Source organism: Mustela putorius, unplaced genomic scaffold (genome assembly GCF_011764305.1).
Source record: "Mustela putorius furo isolate JIRA1106 unplaced genomic scaffold, ASM1176430v1.1 tig00537248_pilon_pilon_pilon, whole genome shotgun sequence".
NCBI classification, from domain to species: domain Eukaryota; kingdom Metazoa; phylum Chordata; class Mammalia; order Carnivora; family Mustelidae; genus Mustela; species Mustela putorius.
The window spans coordinates 5,053,869-5,081,449 of NW_025422387.1; the positions used below are offsets into that span (position 1 = coordinate 5,053,869).

Here is a 27,581-nt window from a genome sequence, read left to right on the forward strand (position 1 = left end):
GGAAAAAAAATACAGGAACAGGAACAGAAAGAAGGTGTCCTCAAGGAGCTAAACAAATTTGCAGAGGGAGGTGGTCTAGAAGAGTTGAGTTCTACAGTGAGCCCAAGGCTAACAGGGGACCCAAACGCCCAGCACACAGGACACTTGCTCTCATCAGCGACATCACGGGATGTCGTATTAGCTGGCTAAACAAGCCAAAAGCCTTCACGGGCTCCAAAACATTTTCTTTCAGACTGGGCAAGCCCAAGTTTTGCCCTTGAACTTCACTGCTCAGAGGAAACCCAGTCTACAGAAAGGAGGCTGTCAGGGGTCTGCATCTGCCACGAGGCTTTGCCCTCAACCTCGTCCATGTTATCATCCCTGCCAGCACCACCACGATCATCGTCTAGATGTGAACACCCGTCCAGCGCTCACTGTGTGTCGGGAACGACATTCAACACTCCAAGAGCCTTCGATCCCTTGTAGATCTTCCAAAGGCATAATCTACAGGGAAAAGGGGAAGTGAATCCTAGGAAGCAATTTTCAGTAGCAGGTGGAGGAAGAAAGGAAAAAACCCTCCTCCCCTTCCTTCTCTTGGTAAATGGTAATATTGTGCGGCCACGCAGATGCCTGGGGACCTCCTGGTGCCTTTCTCGGTGGCTTTCACTTTTTCCAGAGGCGAGGAGGGAAGGGGGAAAGGAATGGAGCAGGAGGAGGAAGGGAGAGAGAGGCGGAAGGGGAGGACAGACTGGCCTTGAGTCTCCCACAAGGAATGGCACCCGATGCAACAGACAAGCCACGTCCGGAATTTCCTGCCTGGGGAGCGACGCTGTCGGGCCCAGATGTCAGGCCCAGATGCACATGTCCCGCCAGAGTGCTGAACTGAACTTTAAAGCATACGAGTCTATTATTAGTTCAAACAGGATATTTCTGGTGGTATTTTTTCTTCCATATGCATAAAATTCCCTTATTTCACAATGCTTTTAAAGCATTAGAGGAAATTAAAAAACACATTACACTCACCAAAGGATACACGTTGGCGCGGTCATCCTTTCGAAACAGTATGTCCTCGCTGGTAGACACCAGTGATTTCTCCGGCTTCTCTGCTTCTCGTCGCTCACTTAAGTCTGATGATCTTTTTTCCTCTCTCCTTTCCTGTCCCAGTTCATCCTGGGGCATCTGGTCGATTTTCTCCCCAAGCTCGCTTGAGGGCTGTGTTTCGGGGAAACTAATCTCTGGTTCCTCGGAACGGGTTTGATCCAAATCAAGAAATTTTAGTTTTGGGCTCAAGTCTCTTAAAGACTCATTTGTTTCCAAATGCTCTGATTCTAACGCATCCTTCCCCTCGCTAAGGGTTCTCTTAAAAAAGAAATAAAAGAAGATTGTGATTTCAAATACAGCGCAAGCTGCTTGGTTCCTTTACCTTCCTTTCTTTTCATACTCAGCCCCCTTAGAGTTGGCCTCACAATGGAACTATGAACTGTTTCAAAAAGGTGCCTGGGGGGTACCTGGGGGGCTCAGTTGGTTAAGTGTTTGCCTTTGGCTCAGGTCATGATCCTGGGGTCTAGGAGCGAGCCCCACATTGGGCTGCCTCAGTGGGGAGTCTGCTTCTCCCTCTCCTGCTCCCCCCCTTCTTGTGCCCCCTCTCACTCTGTCAAATTAATAAATAAAATCTTAAAAAATAATCATAATTAAAAAAAAAATAAAAAGGAGCCTGGGACGTTTTGTACTTAAATAACATGAATCATGTGTGTGCCAGGTTTATTCTTGGCCTACGAGCAGAACCACACAGCAAAACCATTCTTCTAAGTGGCCCTGGTCATCTCCAAGGATGGGCGAGTCACAGTCACTTCTCCTTGGACCACAGCTGAGTTCTCCTTCAGGGGGAGAGCCTACATTACTGTGATCTCGCTGACTCTGTTCTAAGACAAGCGCATTCCAACTAACCCCTAGGAACTCCTTCTGTCAGCTCCCCTGCACACCTCCTCCAGGAGGCCTTCCCTGACCATCCTCCTAGCTGGGCTAAGTGTCCTTGATTTTTGTTTTTTCAATATCTCCCATGCATCTCTCAATCACTGCCGTTAGCATATTGTTTCATGGTGTTCATGTACCCTAGAGCTCCTTAAGAGAATGGACTGTTTCTTATTTGTATCATCCCCATAGCCTGGCAAATGGTAAGCATTGCATGATTCTGAATGAATGAAAGAAAGAATAGATGAATGACTTAAAATTACTACTTACTAGGGAAGTTCCTGATATGACTGACTGGGCATCAGTCAGTGTAACTATCTCCAAACTGGTTATGGACTTGGTGATTTGTTGAGGCTTTGCTGTGGTTTCCTCCTGAATGGCAGCCTCCTCCCCCTGTGCTTCTCTAGACTTTTCCTCTGTTTCTTCTCTGACGGCCTCCTCCTCTTGGCCATATTCTTCCCCCTCTTCCTCCTCCTCCTCCCCTGCTCCCTCCTCCCCTGTCTCTTCCACTCTTCCCTCTTTCTCCCATTCCTCCTCTTCCTCCCCCTCTTCTCCTTCCTTCTCTTTCTTCTCTGCTCCTTCCCCCTCCTCCCCTGGCTCCTCTCCCTCCACTCCTTCCTCCTCCTCTGCCTCCTCCCCTTCCTCCTCGACTCCTCCCTCCTCCCCTTCCTCCTCCTCTCCTTCCTCTTCCTCCTCCCCCTCCTCTCTTTCTTTGTCCCCCACCACCTTTCCCCCTTCCTCCCCCTCCTCCCCTACTCCTCCCTCCTCCCCCCTTCCTCCTCGACTCCTCCCTCCTCCCCTTTCCTCCTCGACTCCTCCCTCCTCCCCTTCCTCCTCGACTCCTCCCTCCTCCCCTTCCTCTACTCCTCCCTCCTCCCCTTCCTCCTCCTCTCCTTCCTCTTCCTCCTCCCCCTCCTCCCTTTCTTTGTCCCCCAACCACCTTTCCCCCTTCCTCCTCCTCCCCCTCCTCCCCTCCCTCCTCTACTCCTCCCTCCTCCCCCTCCTTCCTCTTCCTCCTCCCCCTCCTCCCTTTCTTCATTCCCCACCTCCTTTCCCCCTTCCTCCCCCTCCTCCCCTTTCTCCTCCACTCCTTCCTCTTCCTCCTCCTCCTGCTGAGGCTCTCTCGGTACTAATATGTCATCTTCTCTGAATTCCGGTTGCATACTTTCCACCTCTCTATCAAATTGATTATATTCTTCTTCCACTTCTGTTTCTTCTTCTTCTTCTAGTGGGAACTCCCCTGCACCTGACATTCTTCTTTGTGGAGTTTCCTTTAGAGAAATTTTGACCATAACCATCAGCAGTTCACTCTATTTCCCATTTTAATTTCCTAGTGCATGAACCTATCAATGGACTGTGTGCAATGCCAGCTGTGGCTCCTTTCCACAGGAATAAAAAGAATTTCATACTTCTGGGAAAGCCTGTACCAAATTGGAAGCATATTCATACCAGGGCCTCTCATCTTTCCAGGAATAACTTTAGAGCCCTGTAGCTCATTTTGTATATATTCCTATTCCCACAGGCAAGCAAAATGATAACCCAGGCATCAACAACAATTCTAATAATGTAAGTAAGGGGAGAAGCAGCGGCTTAGTGGTTAAAAGCGTGGGCTTTGCAGACAGCCTCCCCTACCACCAATCCTGGTTCCACCACTCACTTGCTCTGAGACCTTGGGCAAGTCCCTGTACCCTCAGAGTGCATATTCGCTCACAGGCAGGATAAAAGTGAGAACCCTCCATTCTGGGGTTGAGATGACCTATGTAAAACGTTCAGTGCAGCTGCCGCAGAGGGCTTGAGAAAGGCAGCAATCGTTTACAAAGTTTAATGGCCTTCTAACATAGTCTCTCACTTATTTCTTCCGACAAACTGGAGTTTGAGGCTCTGGGAGTTGAAATGACTTCATCAGCTCACACCGCTGGAAAGAGGCAGACCTCTCTAACGCTGGGTTCCTCCAGGTGGAAAAAGTGCTAAGATTGCAAGCCCGGGGCCCTGAGCACGGGGCATGCTCCCACTGCAAACTTTGCCGGTGCATCTTGATACTGGGGCCCAGGGGAGGGGAGGAAAGTGTGGGGGTCTGTGGGGGAGGGGAAGGGGACACAACGCCCAGGCGCGGCTCCTTCCTCCAGCTCAGGTCTCTCTGAGGCCACCCCGCCCCTTCCCAGGTGGGGCGAGCGCCCCCCACCCCCGCGGGGCACCAGGTCCTCCTGCACCAGGAACCCCGCCCCCGACTCACGGAGTGCGCCCTCCGACAACCTCACAGGGCCGGCCCTCCCGCCGCCTGGACCCCTCGGTCACCTCCCCAACCTCCAGCGGCCACTGCTTTCTCCTCCGCGCGCTCCTTAGCTACGGTTGCCACCCAAGCCCTGTCCCCAAGGTAACCGCAGCGGCCGTAAAGCGGGAAGGCCGGCTGGTGGTCACGTGTGCAAGGCTCCGCCGCGGGCGGGCGGCACGCCCCCTGGCGGTCCGCGGGGGAGAGGCGCCGCGGGGGCCCCGTGGCGAAATTAGCCTTCCTGGTCCCACCGTCTTCCGCTCCCTCCCCCAACTTTTTCCCCAGGCGCCCACGTCTGAGAAGCGGCATTGGTGGCTCCCTGTAGTTCTGACTTTCTGAAGGCTAAGTAGGAGCTGTTTGGTAAAATCCTCTTTGTCAAAAGCAAACTAAATTTCCTGGCCTCCCGGACACAGCACGCATCGACCCTCCCCACCTTCTCATGGGGCACTACCTGTCCTGCGCAGTATTTCAGCTAGCTGGGAGGACACCCTAGGTAGGCTACGTTATTTGCTGTTCCGATCACAACGTATGTCTGCAAAACCAGCTGAGTTCAACCTGTGAGGATCATTTCAAAGTGACTTTCAGCTGCGATCTCACAGAAGCCGGCACACACCGCCATCCTGAGGTTTCTAAAGGGAGATCTGCGGGAAACCAGCCAAAGGCACTGCCGCAGAAAACTCGGGTGCTCTCATTTTAGGAGAATGTGAATGACTCTCTCCGTCCCCCACCCCCCACCCCAAGCCCCAACGCTGGTTGATTAATACATACATCGCAAAAAAGAAAAATAAAAAGGAACAAACTGGATGGTACAAGCTGTATTTATTATAATCTAGGGCTTATAAAAGATTGGAAAACACTTGGAAAGAGAACACACACAATTTAAACAGCAAATGCTGGTAAGCACAGCATGTAGGGTTGTGGGGGGGGATGCCCCTGGATGTAGTTTTGAGGAACACACCCAACAGGAAGGTTTTCCCATTGAGCATGAGAATCCATGGCTGGAAGCACACCCCAGGGCTGACTCCTGCCGGGCAAGCTGGCTTCTGTATCCAACCCAAGCAAATCCATTCCCAAGGAACCCAGGCATGGTTCATCAGAATGGGCCACACTGCCTCAGAAACAGAAAGTGGTGGGCAGCAAACAGGGAAATAAACATTGTGATAAGGTGAAGAGAGAAAGTAAAACACAGGGTCACTAAGAATCACTGAAACCCATGTTGCCATGTGAAAGAAAATAAAAGGAAGAAAGAATCCACATTTCCAAGGAGTCAGATCTGCACACACTGCTGGTTCTCATCAGCGATCACGCACACCTTAGCAGTTTACAAACTACTGTTGATGTGAGGGGATGACCAGGAGATTCAATTATAAAAAGTCAATTTAGAAGGTAATTTGCAAAAAAAAATAAAAAATAAAAATAAAAAATTATCAGGTTTGTTTTTTTTAAATTCCAGAAACAAAGGGAGCTTGCTGCCCTCTGGTGGGATACAGGAGAGGAAGCAGACACCACAGTGGGTTACCTGGGGAGCCTCCTGATTTTCCCCACTCTTCAAAGGAGCAGTTGTGGTCCCATAGGATGTAATTTCTGTATCCAAGCAGCAATGCCACACTGCAAATGTATGTGGTGAAACCCCATTCCCTAAAGGCTGATGTTCTTAAAGTGTTGTTGGTCAAATCTTGACTGCAGCACCACTGTTCATTTGTTCTGTCCCAAATTTTTTTTTTTTTTTTTAAATAAGCTCTACACCCTATGTGGGGCTTGAACTCAGAGCCCCAAGTTGCATGCTCTACCAACTGAGCCAGCCAGGTGACCCTGTTCTGTTTAACTTTCTTTCTTTTTTCAAGATTTTATTTTTCTTAAGTAACCTCTGCACCCAACGTGGGGCTCGAACCTACAACTCCAAAATCAAGAGCTGTATGCTCCACCGACTGAGCCAGCTAGGCACCCCTGTCCGGCTTTCTATAAGAATGTTCTAATTCTAAGCTTTGGTTTGAGAGGTTTTCACAAGAAATTCAGTTGGCACTAAATGTTAACTGAATTTAATTTAAATAAAAATTAAAAAAAAGAAATTCAGTTGGGGTGATAACATGGTCATATCAACACTGAAAACTGTTGATTTGGGAGAAAAAATTCCTAAAAGAATAAAGTCCTATCGGCTCCCGCCAGAATAACTCCCGCCCACTTGCCCACAATCCAGAGGACTCCCCTTTAGGGGCCACGGCCTAATTTGCAAAAGATACCAAGCACAAATCAAGTTAACAAGGCCTTAAACCCAAGAGATTACACTGGGAGGCCACGGCATTTCCGTCACCCAGAAGTTCAGGCTTCCAGCCTCTTCCAGATCCTGAAGCTTCGGGGAGAGAAGAAAAGGAAGAAATTCCCAACCAGACCCATGTCCAGGGCAAGGGCAGATGTTTTCCTACTACCGTTCCCCAGGGAACATCATCTTTGCAAAGGAATAATGTTGCAGCTGGAAGAAAAAAAGAAAAGGAACAGCATAAGTTTGGTGGCTCCATTCAGAAGACCAGACAGTGAGCCCCCTAAGTGTTTCACCTATGCTCTTTTTTTTTTAAGATTTTATTTATTTATTTGACAGAGATACCAAGCAGGCAGAGGCAGGCAGAGGGAGAGAGGGGGAAGCAGGCTCCCTGCTGAGCAGAGAGCCCTATATGGGACTCGATCCCAGGACCCTGAGATCACGACCTGAGCCAAAGGCAAAGGCTTTAACCCACTGAGCCACCCAGGCGCCCCTCGCCTGTGCTCTTTAATTCTTTTAGAGCAAATGCCCAGGTAAGGCGAGAACCAGAGTGACCAGGGCTCCCTCTGCCGCCATACCTGTGATCTCACTGCTGCTGTAGGTGCTTATCAGGCGATCTGGGGAAAATCCTCATTTCCCAGAGGCCCCCCACCTCCTCCCCACGGCTTTAGGGCTGACACGCACTCAGGTGACAGCTGACAGGGTGTCGTCAGCGAGCAGAAATGATACTTTACCCCAGCAGTCCTTTTCCTGCCCAGCGGGTCGGGACAAGTCTAAGCTGGTGTTTCTCCCCTCTGCGGATCACTGTCACATTCAAGGGTTTCTGAAAGGAAAAGAGGCTCATTTTATAGTCCACGTGTTTCGTATTCAAAGAGATTCAGACTAACAACCCGGAATACTGACTTTTCACACCAGAGTGGTAGGGATGCTTGTATTAAACATAGTCCCATAGTTGTCAAGAGTGTGGGGGACGTGACACTCTTGGGGCAGCCGATGAGTCACAAATTAGTAGGGTCTTCCTGGACAATTGTGTCTCCCCACCAAAAAAAATCTTTAAAAAGGTGAACACGAGATACATTTTGCAGAAGTACAAGACGATATATGAACAAAGTGTTCCTTCTAGGACTGTTTATAAATTCAAAACCTGAAAACACTCAAAATATCCCTCGATAAGGTATTATTCAAATATACCATAGTAAACGAAGCAGTTTTAGTAAAAACAAAATGAGCAAAGTATGAACCCCTTTGAATATATGCTTTTTTGTTTGGTTTTTGTTTTTTATTTCTTTATTTTTTTTAAATTCTTTTTTAAGAAGGCTCCATGCCCAATGGGGGGCTCAAACTCTTGACCCTGAGATCAAGAAGTGCATGCTCTACCAACTGACCCAGCCAGGCACCCCCTGAATATACCTTCTAAAAGGGGATATAAATTGCTTCATGCATACAAAGCTTTCTGGAAGAAATACCAAAACACTGTGAACAATGGTTACTTGCAGAGAGAAGCACTGGGAGTTTGGAGTGAAAGAGGATGACATGTATATCTTTTTTTTTTTCCCTCTTTTTCTTTGAAGATTTTATTTATTTGAGAGACAGCAAGCGAGAGAGTACAAGCAGGGGGAACAGAGAGGAAACAGCAGAGGGAGAGGGAGAAGCAGAATCCCTGCTCGGGCTCTGGGCCCAATTCCAGGACCCTGGAATCATGACTTGAGCTGAAGGCAGATGCTTAACCAACTGAGCCACCCAGGCACCCCCACTTTTATGTCTTTCTGTACCATTAATTTGTTTTTATCATGTGTATATATTACTTTGATGTAAAAAATTAAAACAATACATATGAAGGAAACTTAACAAATTACAACAAGGTGCATCAAAGGCCACTATCAACAGAGTGAAAAGTAGCTCACAGGATGGGAGAAAATATTGGCAAATCATATATCCAATAAGGGATTAATATCCAGAATATGTGGGGCACCTGGGTGGCTCAGTGGATTGAGCCTCTGCCTTTAGCTCAGGTCATGATCCTGGGATCCCGGGATCGAGCCCCACATCTGGCTCCTTGCTCAGCGGGAAGCCTGCTTCTCTCTCTCCCACTCCCCTTGCTTGTATTCCCTCTCTTGCTGTGTCTCTCTCTGTCAAATTAAAAAAAAAAAATCCAGAATATGTAAAGAACTCTTAAAACTCACAATAGCAAACCACCCAATTAAAAAATAAGCAAAAAACTAGGGGCACCTGGGTGGCTCAGTCAGTTAAGTGGCTGCCTTCGGCTTGGGTCATGATCCCAGGGTCCTGGGATCGAGCACCACATAGGGCTCCCTGTTCAGTGGGGATCCTGCCTCTTCCTCTCCCACTGCCCTCCTACTCATGCTTTCTATCTCAAATAAAATAAATAAAATCTTAAAAAAAAAAAAAAGCAAAAAACTCAAGTAGATATTTCTCGAAAAAAGATAAACAAATAGCCAAAAGCACATGAAACAATGTTTCACATCACTATCACTGAAGAAATACAAATCAAAACCACAGTGAGGTATCACTACACACCCACTAGGATGACTACTGTCCAAAAAGCAGAAAATGACAAGAGTTGGTGAGGATGTAGAGAGACTGGAACCCTTGTGCCCTGCTGGGGGGAATGAAAAATGGCCAGTTGCTGTGGAGAACGGTATGGCTGGTCCTCAAAAAACGGATGATAGGGGCGTCTGGGTGGCTCAGTTGGTTGGGCGTCTGCCTTTGGCTTGGGTCATGATCTGGGGGTCCTGGGATTGAGCCCCACATCGGGCTCTCTGCTCAGCAGGGAACCTGCTTCCCCCTCTCTCTGCCTGCCTCTCTGCCTACTTGCGATCTCTCTCTCTCTCTGTCAAATAAATAAAATCTTAATAAAAAAAAAAAAAAACTGATGACAGAAGGACCACATAATCCTGCAATTTTTTTTTCAAAGATTTACTTATTTATTTGAGAGAGTGAGTGAGCGTGCAAGGGGAGGGGCAGAGGGAATCCCAAGCAGACTCTGCTCTGAGCACAGAGCCCCAAGTGGGGCCTGATCTCATGACCCCAAAGATCACAGCCTGGGCCAAAACCAAAAGTCAGATGCCTAACCGACAGTGCCACCCAGAAGCCCCCACATAATACTGCAATTAAACCTCCTGGTATACACCCCAAGAATCGAAAGCGGGGACTTGAACAGGTATTTGTGTAGCCCTGTTCACAGCTACATTACTCATAACAGTCAAGAGATGGAAGCCAACCAAGTGTCCATCAACGGACAAGCGGATGAACAAAACATGGTCTATTCACACGACGGATCATTCAGCCTTAGGAAACATGGACACACACGACAATGTGGATGGACCATGAAGACAGTATGCTAAGTAAATCCACCAGCCACAGAAGGAGAAATAGAGTCTGATCCACTGGTAGATGCAAATCCCACTGAGAGCAAATTCACAGAGACAGAAGACAGAGGAGTGATCTCCAGAGGCTTGGGGAGAAGAGAATGGGAAGTTAGTGTTTAACAGGTACAGAGTTTCAGTCTGGAAAGTTGAGAAAGTTCTGCGGATGGATGGAGGAGATAGATAGGATGTACTTAATGCCAGAGAACTGCACACTTAGAAACGGTCTAAGTGTTAAATTTATGTTATGTGTATTTTACCACAATTTTTAGAATTATGGCAGATCTAGCAATGGAATTTCTGAAATCTGACAAAATAAGAAGAAAAAAAGAGAAAGATGCCATTTTTCACCTAGATGGTCAAAGAAGAAGAAAGAGCACAGGTGAGAGATGACGAGAAGCAAGCCCTCACCTACACTGCTTGAGAAAATATGAACTGATCCGAGCTTTCTGGAGGACACCTGACAACATCTATCAGATCTGTAAATGTGCACTGCCTCTGACCCAGTAATTCCACTTCCAGAAATCTCTCCGACAGAACCCTCACACAAAACAAGAATGTTTACTACCCCATTGTTGGAGATGGCCAAACATCGGACACAACCTAAATGTCTGCTACGGAGGGCTGGTGACATAAAAGATGGCGGACCAACAAATGGAATATGGGAATATACCCACATGGGAATCTTGGGGGGAGGACCCAGAACACTATGTACAGTAGGTCTTGTTTGCCTCCTTTTTCAAGGAGAAATCACTATAGGCATATTCATTCATACTTAAGAAATGTGTGAGAGAAGCTGATGTGCTTCTGGTTCTAGAAATGATATCCCTAGACAAGCTAGAAACGCAGAGGTCATCCTTGACATGAGATAGGCGTCATATTACCAGGCTGCTAAAACTGTCAGTCCTCCAATCAGCTCTCTGTCTTCCCAGCATCTGGAGAAATCCTTCCGAGACACAAAGCTGCCTACATTTGTTACCCTCAGTTTGGAAGTGTGCATGGCTCTCTACTGCTCCTCAGGGAAAGAGAATGAAATCTTGATAGGACCACAAGGCCTCGCGCAGTCTGGCCCTGGCCAACTTCCCAGATCTACCTCCTCTCTCCCTACTCCCTTTCTCCTTGTTCTGGGCTCCAACCATCTTCTCTGGAACTCCCACCTCAGGGACATGGCCATCTCTCTGCCAGTCTCTGGCCTTGATCAACTTCTTTTAAGATTTGTATCTTTCTAAGTAATCTCCACACCCAACATGGGGTTCGAACCCACAACCCCAAGATCAAGAGTCACACGATCCACCGACCGAGCCAGCAAGGCAACCCCAGGACTTTATCAACTTCTAACACTCACAGGTCACGTCCTCAGGAAGGTGATCCTAAGACCCATCACTGCTCTCCCAGCCTTCTCGAACTTTCCCTTCATGACACTCATGAGAGTGTATAATTACGTTTGATTAATGTTTGTCTCCCCCACGAAAGGGTTCCCGAGGCAAGGGCCTTCTGTTTTTCTGTGTTGCTCCCACACCTTGTCCAGCCCTCAAGCAGAGCAGGGAAGGGACTTAGAGGAGGGATAGACCCTCTTTCTTCAAAAACGTTTGCCCTACCTGCTGCTTTTATACTAAAAATGCATGATTTTTATTTATGGGAGATATAATTAATATACCACCAAATCCATTTTGAAGTATACAATTCAGGGGGGTTTAGTATATTCAGACATTTGTACAACCATAACCACGACCTGACTGAAGAACATTTTCAGAAGACCCCTGTGCCAAAAGCAGTCACTCCCCATTCTGTGCTCCACTCAGCCCGGGGCGACCACCAACCTGCTTTCCGTCTCCGCGAATCTGCACGGTTCTGGACGCTTCACATAAACCAAATTCTAAAACACGCAGCCCTTTGGGTCTGGCTTCTTTCAGCACAAATCCTTTCAAGGCTCATCCATGTTATAACATGTCAGCACTCCATTCTTTTCTACAGCTCAATACAACATGCGTTGTTTATAATAAAGATGACTTTTTTTTAAATTTAAGATTTTTTTTTTCCTTTGAAAATACATGGATTTGATGCAGAAGCTGAGCTCTGGGAAGTGACCAAAAGACAGAGATTTGTCTACAAGAGGACTGATTTCCAGGTTTCCATAAAATTGGAAACTACCTAAATATCTAAAAACAGAAATGTGGTGGGGGTTTTTTGTATCATTTTTCTAAAGTCACAAAGCGGACTCTTGATACTCAAGTTGGACTGTGGTTCCGGGAGGATCCAGGGCCTTGAGGGGGTGAGGTCTCCCGACCCCAGCAGTATGATATAATGGAATTCCCCAAGGAATTTCATTTGAGAAAAGGTGCTAATGGGGCACCTGGGTGGCTCAGCAGGTTAAGTCTCTGCCTTCAGCTCAGGTCATGATCTCAGGGTTCTGGAATCGAGCCCCGCATCAGGCTTTCTGCTCAGCAGGGAGCCTGCTTCCCCTCCCCCCACCTGCCTCTCTGCCTACTTGTGATCTCTCTCTGTCAAATAAATAAATAAAATCTTTAAAAAGAAAGAAAAGGTACTATTACTTACAAATGTTCAGTAACTGCTTTTGTAAAAAAGGGTTCATAGTCGCCATGCCCTGCGTGATAGCTGATAATAATATTGTATTGCCTATTTGAAAGTTGCTAAGAGAGTAAACCTTAAACGTTCTCATCACAAGAAAAACATTTTAATTACGATAATGGATGTTAACTAGACTTATTGTGATGATCATTTCTGTAACATATACAGATAGTGAATCATTACACTGTACCTCGTAACTAACATAATATTATATGTCAATTATACCTCAATAAAAAAAAAAAGGATTCATAGATCTATGAAGAGTTTAGTAATAAATTTTAACAAGAAAAGGCAGACTAAACACCAGTAGCTGTTATCACTAATCACCAAAAACTGGAAACAACCTAACTGTCCCCACGCTGGTAAATGGGCAAACCATCTGGCACTCATCTACGCAGCGGGACACGACTGAGCAGTAAAAAGGCACGAACAACAGAAACACACAACAATACAGAAGAGATCTCAGATGTACGCCGCCAAGTGCAAGAAACCAGAGTTAAAAGGCGACGCGTACTGTGTGGTTCCATTTATATTCTTGAAAAGGAACAACTATAGGGCACGGATTGTGGGGTGGGGGTTGGGGGAGGGGTTAACCACAGATATGAGGCCATTTTGGGGAGGATGATGGAACTGTTCTGTATCTTCATTACAGTGGCAGTTCCCAGACTATGTACATGTGTCAAAATCCCCAGTACCGTACGCCATACAGGGTAAATTTGCTGTAGGTAAGTTACCCTAATAAAAATAGCCAATAGTTCTATATGCTACTATATGAACAGACCGACCCCAGAAGAACACAGAGCTGCAAAGTGGCTACCTCTGGAGGAGAGATTTTTCATTACACGTTCTTTGATTCGGTCTGAAACATGTGTAGGTATTACCTCTTCCAGAAAAAGAGACATATTTACAAAACAAACCAATAACAATGAGCCCAGGCAACTGCAAAGTTTAGAAGCGTGTGCAGCAAGGTGCACAGGACACGTAAGAAAACCATAACCCTAGGAAAGTCTGGGGAAAAGGAGTGAGAAAGCAGGAGAGACTCTGGGTAAACATAACAGAAGAATGCTACATCTAGAACCCTCACTAACATGACAGGACAACTGACAGTAACGAAGGAACACCACCACAGGACAAATAAATCACAAGAAAGGAGACTGCAAAGATGAGAGAAGGCACCAGAATGAAAAGCCAACAGAAACCGGCAAGTGGTAGCTGAGCAAGGAGAGAAAACAGAAACCCTGTGTGGTGGGTTCTAGAAAGTGCCCATAAATTCTTTGATACTCCTTTAAGAGGTAAAGGCTAATTCCCCTACCTTTGAGTGTGGGCTGGACTTGGGTGAGTCGCTTCTAATGAACAGAATCATGTGGAAGTGATAACGTGTGTCTTCAGACACTGGGTCAAATGTGGCTCTGCTGCCTCCTCTCTGCGTTCTCCAGGACCCTCACTCTGAGGGGAGCAGCGGCCACGTTGTAGGGATACCCCAGCAGCACTACAGAGGGGCCCAAGCGACGAGGAGCTGACGTGCTATCAGCCATGTGAGTGGGGCATCTTAGAAACAGATTTTCTAACCTTGACTACAACCTCATGAGACTGTCGGCCAGAACCACCCAGCTAAAACACGCCTGGACATCCACCCCTCAGGAACTGTGAGAGATAATAAATTTAAGCTGCTAAGTTTACAGTGACTTTTTTTTTTTTCATCACCAATAAACAACTAATAAACCCTTCATGGCAACAGGTTAAAAAGACGCTGATACGTGTGCCTGGGTGGCTCAGTGAGTTAAGCCTCTGCCTTCGGCTCAGGTCATGATCTCAAGGTCCTGAGTCAAGCCTCATGTTGGGCTCCACACTCAGCAGGGAACCTGCTTTTCCCTCTCCGTCTGTTCCCTCCCCCTGCTCATGCTCGCTCTCTCTCTCTCTCAAATAAACAACAACAAAAAAAATCTTTAAAAAAAAAAGAAGCTGATAAAGAACAAATTAATTTGTTCTAGGCAACCCCAGAAAGGTTCAGAACAAACAGACCAATGGATCATAAAGAGTAAGAATCCCACTCATAAAAATTTGATATATAACAGAGGTGGCCATATAAATGAGTGGGTAAAGTATTAACTATTCACTAAGGGTTTGGGGACAACTCTTATCCATCTGGGGTAAGAAAAACTTTTGGTACCCTACCTCACACCATTCACAGAATTAATTCCAGATGAGGTATATACAAAGTTGCTGTATATGTAACAAATGTCTGCACAATGTCTTCTACATCAATGTTCGCAGGGGTATTATTCAACAGCCATAAAGTGAAACCAAACCCAATACTCATCAACTGACGAATGGATAAATGAAATGGGTGAGTAATGGATGTCCACACAAAAGGGTATTCCTTGGCCACAAAAGGTATGGTACTGACGCCTGCTACAACACGGGTGAACCTTGAAAACACGATGCTAAGCAAAAGAAGTTAATCACAAAATAGCCCATGTTATATGATCCCACTTAAATGAAATGTCCAGAATAAGCAGATCCATAGAGACTAAAAGTTTAGTGTTTCAGGGGTCGGTGGGTAGGGAGAAGGGGGAGTAACTGCTAAGGGGTATGGAGCTGATTTTCAAGGTGTGAAAATGTTCTAAGATTGACTGTGGTGATGGATGCACAGCTCTATGCATATACTAAAAACCACAGTTATGCACTTTTTGTAATCTCTACACCCAACGTGAAGCTCAAACTCAAAACCCCGAGATCAAAAGTCACATACTCCACCGACTGAGCCACCCAGGTGCACCAAGCTATGCACTTTAAATGGGGGAACTATACAGTATGTGAATTATACCTTGAAGCTGTTAAAAAAAAATAAGAAAGATTGGGGCACCTGGCTGGCTCAGTTGGTTAAGCAGTTGACTCTTGATTTTGACTCAAGTTATGATCTCAGGGTTGTACAATCAAGCCCCACATCGGGTTCTACATTGGGCAGGGAGCTGCCAAAGATTCTCTCCTCTCCTTCTCCCTCTACCGCCTCTCTCCCTCTCTAAAAAAAAAACAATAAAATAATAATAATAATAATAGGGGCACCTGGGTGGCTCAAGACAGTTAAGCGTCTTCCTTCGGCTCAGGTCATGATCCCAGGGTCCTGGGATGGAGCCCCACATCGGGCTCCCTGCTCTCCATAGGAAGCCTGCTTCTCCCTCTCCCATTTCCCCCACTTGTGTTCCTTCTCTCGCTCTGTCTCTCTCTGTCAAATAAATACATAAAATCTAAAACAAAAAACAAAAAGACAAAGTGTAGATCTTTGCCAAGGTAACTTCTGTTAAAGTTACATTACTGAGCCATGCGCTGAGGTCGTCAGGTGGGAATGCTATGTAAAAGCCTACTGACTGCAACCAATTTTGAATCCCAAACCTTACTGTATTTTCAAGGACTGAAACTGACCATCTGTACATGAATCATATTCTAATGTACTCATCCCTGTCCCATATTTCCTTAAATTCTCAGGTATGGTTTAGGCAGGGAAGACCTTATGATCTTAACAAATTTAACAAAATGGTTATTAAGTAACTTTAAAACAAAACAAAACAAAACAAAAACACTTCCAAGTAATCAGTCACCATACACTACGTTAAAAAACAAGGAGCTAACGGGAAAAACGTATATAGCATGAAAACAGGCCACAGTTTCGTATCTGGAGTATGCAAAAAATTCCTACCCATCATTTTTTTTTAAAAGACAAATAACCCAAGAGAAAAAAAGATGAGAAAAAAGGTAAACAGACAATCCACAGAAATGAAAATAGGAACATTAATGGACATATAAAAGATACTCCACCTCACTGGTAATCAGGAAAATAAAAATTAAAATAAGATGCCATTTCAACAAAAATGTTAAAAGATCAGCAATACAGAGTACTATGGAAGATATGATGCACTCACATACTGTTGGTGGGCGTACAAATTAGTGAAACTTTTTTGGATTACCTACTATAAGTGTGTTTAATACACTGAGAGCCTACAATTCTATTTTCTGGTATTTACATCAAGAAGTAGTATGTGAACATGGATATACGATTGTTCATGTTAGTATAAAATCAAAAGTAACCAAAACGTCCCCTGATAAGGCAGGGGATAGACAAGCTGGGGTCCGTTCATACAAGGGAGTGCTATGACCAATACAGCAGAGCAAGGTATGTGAAAATGCAAAGCTCTCCAAGAAACAATGGAAACAGGGATGGGAAGCAGGGCAGGAGTACTGATACAGGGTGGCTGCAAAGGCCTCTCCCAGGTGTCATTTGTACAAAATGAGGGATGGACATAAGGGAGAAAAAGCTCTCCAGGCAGAGAGAACAGCAAGTGCAAAGGCCCGGTGCCTGAGCAACCGCTCTCTGAAAGCAGCAAAGACCCCGCTGTCGATTCCTGGCCCCGGGCCATTCTAGGGTTACTGAGCAGATGTGACCTCCAACTCACCCCCTCACTGTGCTGCACCACACTGCCAACATTATGCAGAGACTGGAAGTTCTGGGTGTTCACAGAGCCAAACTCCACAATCTCGTCGTCCACTTGCAGACCCTAAAGAAAGAGAAAATAGAAAACCAGGGTAGAGGTCAAATGTGCTTCTGGTGTTCTTCACCCTTCCATGTCCAATTTAACATCCAGGCCAAGAGCTTGTTTTCCACCAGGAAGAGTGGCAGGTGTGAAGCAAAGAGGTCAGGCATTTAGCTATCTCACACGGGAGGCAGCGGCGGGTAACTGGGCCACCTCCTCCTGCGGGTTCCTTCTAGGACAGATCTAGTAAAAGAGGGCCAGATCTGCTCAATGTCTGATAAAAGCTGGTGGCAGTACAGGCTGTAAAGCATGTGGAGTAGGGGTACCTGGGTGGCTCTGGGTTAAAGCCTCTGCCTTCAGCTCAGGTCATGATCCTGGGGTCCTGGGATCGAACCCTACCTCGGGCCCTCTGCTCGGTGGGGAGCCTGCTTCCCCCTCTCTCTGTCTCTGCCTGACTCTCCGCCTACCTGTGATCTCTGCCAAATAAATAAATAAAATTAAAAAACAAAAAAAGAATGCGGAGTAAAAGCTGTTTTCTGGGGTTAGGGGTAAAAAGAGGCAGGCCAACTTCAGCCTCTTTTGTTCAGGGGTCAGAATTAATTAATTAATTAATTAATTTTAAGATTTTTATTTGAAAGAGAGTGAGCCAGAAAGAGAGCATGAGCAGAGGGAGGGCAGAGGCAGAGGCAGACTCCCCACTGAGCAGCCTCCCAGGACCCTGGGATCACGACCTGAACCAACTCAAGAAGCTTAACAACTGAACCATCCAGACGCCCCTAGAGGTCAGAATTTAGACACATCTGGGGCACCTGGGTGGCTCAGTCATTGGGCGCCTGCCTTTGGCTCAGGTCATGATCCCAAGATCCTGGGATCGAGCCCCACATCGGGTTCCCTGCTCCACGGGAAGCCTGCTTCTCCCTCTCCCACTCCCCCTGCTTGTGTTCCCTCTCTCGCTATCTCTCTCTCTCTCTCTGTTAAAAAATATATAAAATCTGGGACACCTGGGTGGCTCAGTTGGTTAAGCAGCTGCCTTCAGCTCAGGTCATCATCCCAGCGTCATGGGATCGAGTCCCACATCTGGTTCCTTGCTCCGCAGGGAGCCTGCTTCTCCCTCTGACTCTGCCTGCCACTCTGTCTGCCTGTGCTTGCTCTCGCTCTCTCTCTGACAAATAAATATATAAAATCTTAAAAAAAAAAAAATATATATATATATATATAAAATCTTAAAAAAAAAAAAAAAGAATTCAGAAAAGTTTGCCCTAGAGGTCCCCACACAAGCAGCCACAGGCACAAGGCTGACCTAGGACTAGTGTGACCCTTTCACTCTAAGAATGCACTGATCACGAGTCACTCACTCCTTCAGCAAATATCTGTCATGGGCCAACTATAGCCCTGTGCTAGATGCTGTGAACAGAGCAGCAAGTAAAATGAGGCTCGAGTATAACTTACCATCCTGTGATCACTACAGACAGTGAGCAGGACCTGGATTTAGGACCCAGTTCCATAGCTGAGGAGCTACATGTCTTAGCACCAGTTACTTCTGGTCTTAGAGGGTTTTTTCATGGGTAAGATGGGGTTATGATCAGTACTTACCCCAGGAGGCAGCTATGGAATTAAATATTAACTACACAGGCACCTAAAAACTTGAACATGATGTTCAGACTCGCATTACTCATCATATCCAAAAGATGGAAACCAAATGTTCATCAATTGATGTGTGGATAAAATCAATGGTATCTATCCACATGGTGGAATGGTATTCAGCCATGAAAAGGAAAGAACCAGAGATACATGTTCTCTCACAGATGAACCCTGAACGCATGATATTAAGTGGGAACAGCCAGTCATAAAGGACCATATATGATTCCATTTAGATTAAGTATCCAAAATAGGCAAATTCAGAGACAGAAAGCAGACTGGTGGCTGCCAGGAACTGGGAGAAGGTAGGACTGGGGGCTGATGGCTAACCAGCATAGGGTTTCCTTCCAGAATCATGAAAATGTTCTCCAACTGTTGGCAGTGATGGCTGCCCAGCTCTGGGACTACACTAACAGCCACGGAACTTTACGCTCCAAATGGGTAAACTGTATGGTATGTGAACAGTTTCTCAATAAAGCTGTTTAAAACTTTTTAAAAATATGCCAGGTAAGATCTAGAACTCACTTGGCAGGACAGTTGGTGCAAAGCAAGGACTCAGTAAATGGTAATACTACTGTCCTTCTCATGAGTACAACTCGGTGTCCAGCTGAAGTAAGCCCAAGAAGAGAGCCCCTTTCCCTTTCTGAGAATACTTATCACCTTCTTCCTCGTGTCTCGGGTCTCTCCCTGAGCAGGTTAGTGGGCAGCAGGGGCTGACTCCCCTCCAGAGCCCCGGCCCCAGCACAGGGCTGGACCCCCAGGGCTCCATCAGTGTTTGCTAAGTAAGTGGGTGAAGTCCGGCTACGGCCTTGTCTGTCTGTCCACGGTCCGCCCCCACCCCACACCCCCACCCGAGGCTACCTGACCCACCGTACCCTCTGGGTATGGATTTAGGGGATAGGGTTCTGGCTTACCGCGGTACTGGCTGGGGAGCCCGGGCTGACGCTGTTCACTTTGGCGAAGGCCTGCGGCTGGCTGAGGCCCTCGCTCTGGCCCAGGCTGCGGCTCATGGCCTCCTTGTGGGCCTCAGCCATGTCCCGGGCCTGCTTCTCCTTGTCGCGAGCGTGTAGCTGGTGCAGGGCCTCTTCCACCTGCTTCATGATGGCCTTGTGATCGTTCTGCAAGCCTGGGAGGAGAAAGCCACATCAGGGGACAAGGAAGACGGCCGAGGACACCAGACTCCCACATCCGTTCACGGAAGGGTTAACGAGCACTTACTCCTAGCCAATGGACCAGAGGCAGAGGACAAATATGTGGCCAGGATGACGCTCAGAGTCCAGCAAGGGAAGCCGCTCAGGAACAAGTCACTGCTAGACCTGCCAATGACTGCCGCTGAGCCAGCCAGGACCGACCCTGCCAATCTAGATCAGGGGAGACGTCCCAAAGGCAGCGCTGTTTCACCTGAGACCGGAAAGGTGCGGAGAAACAAGAAATCGCCCCTGTGAATCCAGAGCCGGCACCACAAATGCACACATGGGGCAAGTGCGCTGGTCACGCAAACAAGTGACCTGAGCTGGGCATAAGAAGGACCTCACCTTTCTCCTAATGCCCCGGAAGGAAAAAGGGATGCCTAAATCCGCTAATATGTGGCAGGCAATGTTCGGTCTAGGAGAAGGAACAGGAGAAAAGCTGGAAATTAGAAATTTGGGGGTAAAATCCCCTTTTGCAGTACTGATGGCTAATCCAAAATGTGGCAAACTGGGGCCGCCTGGCTGGCCCCTGTTGGAAAAGCACGAGACTCTTGATCTCTAGGGTTGTGAGTTAGAGCCCCATGTTGGATGTACAGTTTAGTTTAAAAAAAAAAAAACAAGAGGGGCGCCTGGGTGGCTCAGATGGTTAAGTGTCTGCTTTCAGCTCAGGTCATGATCCCAGGGTTCCAGGATCAAGTCCCACATCGGGTTCCCTGCACAGTGGGGAGCTTGCTTCTCCCTCTGCCTCTATCTCTATGAATAAATAAAATCTTTTAAAAAACAAAAGAAACGAAAACAACTTCTGAGAACAGTTTTTCAAAGAGGATCAGTAAGAATTGCTCAGAGGCGCCTGGATAGCTCAGTCAGTTAAACATCTTTTTAAAGTGTGGTATTAGCAAAGAGATAGATCAACAGAACAATATAAAAAACTAAGAGACCTAAATAGGTCTGCAAATTTCCTATGTAATACTGCTAGCATTTCACATTAATGGAGAAAGAACAGGCTATTTAATAAATGCTGCTAGAACATCAGGGGAACCATCTGGAAAAAAAGTAAGTCAGCACTCTCTCTCACATGGTAGGCTCTGTTTCTCGAATTTCCCTCAGAATCCTAAATGCCAAGTAAAGCAGGCCACAGCCCTGGGGAGTCTAAGGGTTGATCCAAAAGCCCCAAATTTCCCTCAGTCTTCACATGGTTTTTCCCTACTATGTAACTTCTACTTGTTTCAGTACAAAAAAAGGTTGCTTCTTTCCCCAAAACTTCCAAGGAAAAGTGATGCTTTAAGAAGCTGTTCTAGGGGGCGCCTGGGTGGCTCAGTGGGTTAAGCCTCTGCCTTCGGCTAGGGTCATGATCTCGGGGTCCTGGGATTGAGCCCCACATCGGGCTCTCTGCTCAGCAGGAAGCCTGCTCCCACCCCCACCCACCTGCCTCTCTGCCTACTTGTGATCGCTGTCTATCTGTCAAATAAAATAAATGAAATCTTTAAAAAAAAAAAAAAAAAAAAAGAATAGGCTGTTCTAGGATCACAGGGCAGCTCTGAGGAATGTTCGACAGCTTGAGATGTACCTCACTCCTATGGTTACTTGTGTCTCCAGAAGTTCAGCCTTATACCAAAACAGGCTATGGATGGAATCAAGATTCAGACACATAAACCATGAAAAATGTGCCTGGGCAACCAGAGGTTGGGAGGTGCAGCTCTGGAGAAGGGAGGGGCTCCGAGCCATGGAACACCTCCAGAGGCTGGGGAAGATAAGGCACCGGCTCTTCCCTGGAGCCTCCAGAAGGAACACAGACCTGCCAACACTTCCATCTTCGCCCAGTGATACCCATTTGGATATCTGATTATTTTAAGACAATAAATTCCTGACCTCTGAAGCCACGGAGTCTGTGGGTATTTGTTACAGCAGAAACAGAAACTCATATACTGCCTCACCACTACTCTCACTTGTTCCTCAACTACAAACAAATAAATGACTTTATTTAGGACAGTGACATGCCCACCACAGGGTACATTCCCCAGTGTGTCTTACAGGCCTAGGGAAAGCAAAAATCAGTGCCATAAGGCGGAGGTGGGACCTACAGGACAGATCCTTAAAAGAGGGGACTGGCTGGCAAAGGACCTTTCGCTCTTCCTACCTTCTTCCTTCCCTTCCTTCCTGCTTGGCACATGGACATGGTGACCCTAAAGACGGACGACATGTCCTACGGATGGCAGAGACTGGGATGTGATGGTCAGCCCCCCACTGGCGACCTCCACATGTCTGTCCTGAGGGACAGAACACTCCCGCGTGAGTGACCGCAGTCAGGTCACTATCCTTCCCAGGTGAACGTCTTTCCTAACACATAACTGATTATTGATTAGGACTGTAAGCAATTTGTGACTTGGGTTTCTATCATCATTTCAGGAAAAGTTTCCACAGTGAAGTCAAGTCCTTAAAAACAAAATAAACACTGAAACCGTCAATTTCGAACCCTAGAGGCAACTTCATTTCCTCAGTTCTCCATCCCTGGATGGGGACAGTGAGTTCATCCCATGACGGAGGCAGAGAGGGAAGCAGAGAATATGGACGAGGGGGATTTCCCTCGTGTGCCTCAGTCTCCCTCGCCCCCAGCCAGGGGCTGGGCTGTGTGCGCCCACGACTCACAGGCGATGTTGTGCCTTGCGGTTCGGACTTGGTACAGGTCCACGTCTGACCGGGGGTAGTCCTCGCAGTCCACCAGCGGCTCGTTCATCCCCACGCCTTTTTGCTGGAGGGAAGAAACATGCTTCAGATTTCAAAGGTACAAAGTCCTCAAGACCTTTTTCCCTTTGCAGCATCATCAGGGGAACAGGAACGAAAGCTGTCACAGATGTCACACACAGCACAGGACACATACTTTCCCCATAGGCTCCCGAAACCACCCTCTGGGCAGGGCATTATTGCTTTTTATTGACTTTTAATAACACAAGTAATGCAAGAATCCATTTTCCTCTTCTGAAGTTAGAACAGGACAGATAAAACTGAAGACTCTTTGGAGCTTTGTCCCCAAGGCCAGCCTCCTGGACTCCTCCAAACCCTCCTTCCTACAGCAGCTGATACCTGGCTGGTGGCCTTGGAATTTGGAAGGGAGTGAAAGCCCCAAAGAGCATCCAGCTGTGGCGGGACTTTGGTTCTTTCGGAAAGTAAAAAGGGACCTCAAAGGGATTTCAAAGAGGTTTTTATCCCTTGAAGGACACCCTGATATCAATTGCCGCCTCCGGGGAAAGGAACTGGGCGGCTAAGGGACAGGGAAGGAAGAGGGACTTTTCATTTTCTATCCCTTTGTAGACTTTTTGAATTTTGACCATGGACGTGTATTCCCTCTTCAAAACAATACATTTAACATTTTAAAGTCTTTTCCTAAGTAAGTCAGAGCAGGGTGCACAAAGGCAATGAAACGCATCGTGTGATGGAGAGCAGAGAGTTTCCAGTCGGTTAGACTTTGATTTGAATCTGTTCTGCCGTGTACCATCTGGGTGCCCTTGGTTAAGACCTTCCCCTCCCCAAGCCTCAGCTTCCTCAATTATAAAATGGAATAGCACTTGCCTTGCTCTCCACTTGTCGTGAGAATTATGAGCTGACCTGTGGAGTGCTTAGCACAGTGCAAGGCACACCGACAGGGGGGTGAATAGTGGCCCCCAAAAGATGTGTCCCAAGTCCTAACCCTCCAGAACCTGTAAATGTGACCTTGTTTGGGGCGGGGGAACAAAAGGATCTTTGAAGATGTAATTCAGGCTCTCAAGATAAGATCATCTTGGATTTAGGGTGGACTCTTAATCAATGACAAGTGCCCTTGCAAAGAAGAGAGGGAGAGGGGCGCCTGGGTGGCTCAGTGGGTTAAAGCCTCCGCCTTTGCCTCAGGTCATGATCCCGGGGTCCTGGGATCGAGCCCCGCACCGGGCGCATCGGGCACATTGGGCTCTCTGCTCAGCGGGGAGCCTGCTTCCCTCTCTGCCTGCCTGTCTACTTGTGATTTCTCTCTCTCTGTCAAATAAATAAATAAAATCCTTTAAAAAAAAAAAGAGAGAGAGAGAGAGAGAGAGAGGGAGATCCACAACACAGAGAAGAAGGTGTGATCAAGGGCAGAGACTGGAGTTACCCAACCCCAACTGTAAGCCACGGATGACCTAGGACGGAGGCATGAACAGATTCTCCCTCAGAGCCCCAGAAGAAACCAACCCTGCCAACGTCTCACTTATTCTTAGCATGAAATAATATTCTATTGTTTAGAGGTACCACAATTTACTTATCGGTTCACCGACTTAAAGACATCTCGGTGGCTTCAAGTTTTGGCAGCTGTGAAAAAAAGCTGCTGTGATCATCACGAAGGTTTCTGTATGGACACATTTTCAACTCCTCTGGGTACATACCATGGAACCCAATTGTGGATGGTATGGTGAGAGTTTCTAGTTTCTAGGCCAGAAAGTGCCCTGCTTTTGCATTCCCACCAGCACTGTATCAAAAGTTCCTCCACATTCTCACCAACATCTGGAGTCGGAATTGTGAATCCTGGCCATTCTGACACCTATGTAGTAGTGCCTCACGGTTGTTTTAATTTGCATTTCTCTGATGACGTATGACCTGCAGCATCTTTCCATAAGTTTACTTGCCATCTACAGACCTTCTTTGGCAAGGCGTCTGTTAAGGTCTTTGGCCAATTTTTTAAATCAAGCGGTCTGCCTTTATAGGATTGAGATGGAAGAGTTCTTGGTATTTTCTGCATCCCTTGTTAGGTATCTGCAAATATCCTCTCCCACATGGTGAGCTGTCTTTTCCCTCTCTTGACTGTGTCTTTTGAGACACACATTTTTAAAAATTTTTTTTTTAATTTTTTATATACATATAATGTATTTTTATCCCCAGGGATACAGGTCTGTGAATCGCCAGGTTTACACACTTCCCAGCACTCACCATAGCACTTACCCTCCCCAATGTCCATAGCCCCACCCTCCTTTCCTGACCCCCCTCCCCGCCCCCCAGCAACCCTCAGTTTGTTTTGTGAGATTAAGAGTCACTTATGGTTTGAGACACACATTTTAAATTCTAATGAAGTCTGTTTATCTACTTTTTCTTTCGTTGCTTGTGATTTTGGCATCACATCTGAAAAGGTTTTGCCTGATCCAAGGTAACAAAAATTCACTCCCAGGCTTTTTCCTAAGAGATTTATAGTTCTAGCTCTACCTCCTTTAAAAAAAAAAAAAAAAAAAAAATCACAGAGCAGGGCTTCAAGCTTAAAGCTTTCAGCCAGCAGTGGTAAACAGTCAAAAGGAACGAACATATTATATCAATGTGATATGCATTTTAACCTTATATTTAAGGGGAAAAAATTCCCAGTTTTTTCATATGCTGTAGAGTTATAAAATTTTCATTTAAGATAAACTTATTTAGGGACACCTGGGAGGCTCAGTAGGTTAAGCCTCTGCCCTCGGCTCAGGTCATGATCCCAGGGTCCTGGGATCAAGCCCCACATTGGGCTCTCTGCTCAGTGGGGAGTCTGCTTCCTCCTCTCTCTCTCTCTGCCTGCCTCTCTGCCTACTTGTCATCTCTGTCTGTCAAATAAATAAATAAAATCTTAAAAAAAAAAAAAGTGGATCAACATGAAGAAAAATACCAAGGGAACGGCAGTACAGGATGTATTATGGATACAGCATCCTATTTGAGGTATAAAATAAAGTTCGGAAAATTGTTAGCAGAACGCTTGAAAACACAAGTTCTGGATTCAACAGGCCTGAGATCTGAATCTCATTTTGTGACTCCAAGCAAGTGACCTCCCCTTTCTGAGCCTCAGGGTAACACACCAACTTCACAGGTGGTTGTGTGGATTTCATGATATAACACACAAACCAACGCCCCTCAGGCATTTAGCCAGCACCCAGTAAAATGGTACCCCGGCCTTCATTTGATGCTTCCATTTTACTCCCATCACCTAAAATGCATTTCATCCAACCTACCTAGGATGTACTTATTTTTCCTCTGCAGGCTGATTTGTGGTTTTACACTCATGGGCCTAGGAAAAACTACCAGTTTTGGTGTCAGACAGACCTGGGAACTAGGCCCACCAGAGCCCTAGACAAGGGTTGGCCTCACCCTAGGCCTCAGTTCCCTCCATACACAATAATGTTAATGACCCTTAACCCGTCACTCAGAGCTCGGTCTTTAGAGCAGCAGCATCAGGATCGCAGGAAATTTGCTAGGAATACAGCATCTGCACCTGCACGCCCCGTCCTCATCAGAAACTGAATTTTAACAAGATCCCCAGGTGCTTGCCAAACACATGAAAGTGTAAGACTTTCTGACGTAAAGTGGGTTAGCAAAGTACAGATCTTCTGGTACACGTTCAACCCCGAAGCTGGTGGTGATTATCACCCCACCGCTGCAAATGTATTAGCTCTGTGGCCTGAGGCAGGTTTAAGTTAAGTAACGCCTGTTTCCTCACCCCTAAAATGGAGGGAATGACAGACCTCAGCCCCAAAAGGCTGCTGCGAGGGTTAAATGAGCTAACCGATGTAAAGCAATTAAAACAGCGCCCAGCACACGGTAAGGGCTCCATAAACGCTGGCGGTAATACCAACACCCATTGCTTAGTTAATCCCGTTGGTTCCTCCTGCCTGCTGCCGACAGGGGCCGCAGTTGTGCCGCTATGAGCCTCCCAGGCAGGCAGCGATCCACGGCGGAGAGCTCAGACGCAGGCCGCCGGGAGCCCCGAGCCCACACTCACGCTCTCCAGCACTTCATAGTTGGCTTTGATCTGCGCCTCGATCTCCTCCTTGCGCCGTATCAGCTCCTGGACGTCGCTGACAGTCACCACGCCGGCCTGCGGGGAGCCTTCGCTCGGCCTATTTTCCCCCTCCGACATCGCGCACCTCCGCGCGGGATCCCGAACGCCGGGCTTCCCGGCTTCCTGGATGCGGACGCACGAGGAGACTGCGGCTACGGCTCCGCCCGCGGGCCAAAATTCCTCGCCACCCGCGAGCCGCCGTTGAAGGGAGAGGTGTGGTTTCGGGGGGGCGGGGTCGCCGGAAGCCACACCCTGCTGGAACAGATCCTTTGGTGACATGGGAAGAACAGGATGGGGAGGCAGGGGTTCCAGGTCCCTCATCAGCTAGAACAGGATGATCTCTCCCTCCGTGACTCATTTGCTTTCCGCGTTCCTTCAGCAGACATCTACTGAGCGCCTACCATATGCTTGTGCCAGAGCGCCGTGCCGGGCGCTCCAGCTCCGCTCCTCACATCTACCCAGCCCTCAGAGTTAACAAAACACATTCAGATGCCTTATCCCTCTTTTTTTAAAAAGAGATTGTAGGGGTGCCTGGGTGGCTCAGTGGGTTAAGCCTCTGCCTTCAGCTCAGGTCATGATCTCAGGGTCCTGGGACCGAGCCCCGCTTTGGCTCTCTGCTCAGCAGGGAGCCTGCTTCCCCCTCTCTCTCTGCCTGCCTCTCTGCCTACTTGTGATCTCTGTCTGTCGAATAAATAAAATCTTTGAAAAAAAATAATAATTTAAAAAGATTGTATTTTTTAAATTATTGTGGATATCACTGTTATTTTTTAGAGAGAGAGCTTGCACGCGGGAGGTAGGGAGAAGCAGAGGGAGAGAGAGAATCCTAAGCATGCTGCATGCCAGGAGCGGTGGGGAGTGAGGAGGGAGGGGACTGTATCTCAGGATCCTGGGTCAGGACCTGAGTGGATATCAAGAGTCAGATGCTCAACCCACTGAGCAAGCTCAACCCACAGAGCCACCCAGGCACTCTAAGA

The 27,581-nt window shown here is 47.1% G+C and overlaps 2 protein-coding genes across 3 annotated transcripts in view; both read right to left on the reverse strand.

Annotated features, from left to right (window-relative positions):
- The window catches only part of CFAP251 (cilia and flagella associated protein 251), a 66,841-nt gene extending 62,545 nt beyond the window's left edge, over window positions 1–4,296 (reverse strand). For both annotated transcript variants that reach the window (XM_045073638.1, XM_013056484.2), the window contains exons 1-2: window positions 4,184–4,296; window positions 1,003–1,338 (exon numbers count right to left, since the gene is read on the reverse strand). In XM_045073638.1, coding sequence (XP_044929573.1) covers window positions 1,003–1,158 — 156 coding nt within the window. In that variant the 5' untranslated portion in view covers window positions 1,159–1,338; window positions 4,184–4,296. The remainder of the gene's footprint in view (window positions 1–1,002; window positions 1,339–4,183) is intronic.
- Window positions 4,297–5,019: 723 nt separating this feature from the next.
- On the reverse strand, window positions 5,020–26,763 carry PSMD9 (proteasome 26S subunit, non-ATPase 9). The gene is made up of 6 exons (XM_004753188.3): window positions 26,548–26,763; window positions 22,455–22,557; window positions 19,533–19,744; window positions 16,903–17,004; window positions 7,211–7,299; window positions 5,020–6,689 (listed from the first exon to the last, which is right to left on the reverse strand). The coding sequence occupies exons 1-6, from the start codon at window positions 26,683–26,685 to the stop codon at window positions 6,662–6,664; spliced, it is 672 nt and encodes a 223-aa protein (XP_004753245.2). The 5' UTR covers window positions 26,686–26,763; the 3' UTR covers window positions 5,020–6,661.
- Between the last annotated feature and the right edge of the window lie 818 nt (window positions 26,764–27,581).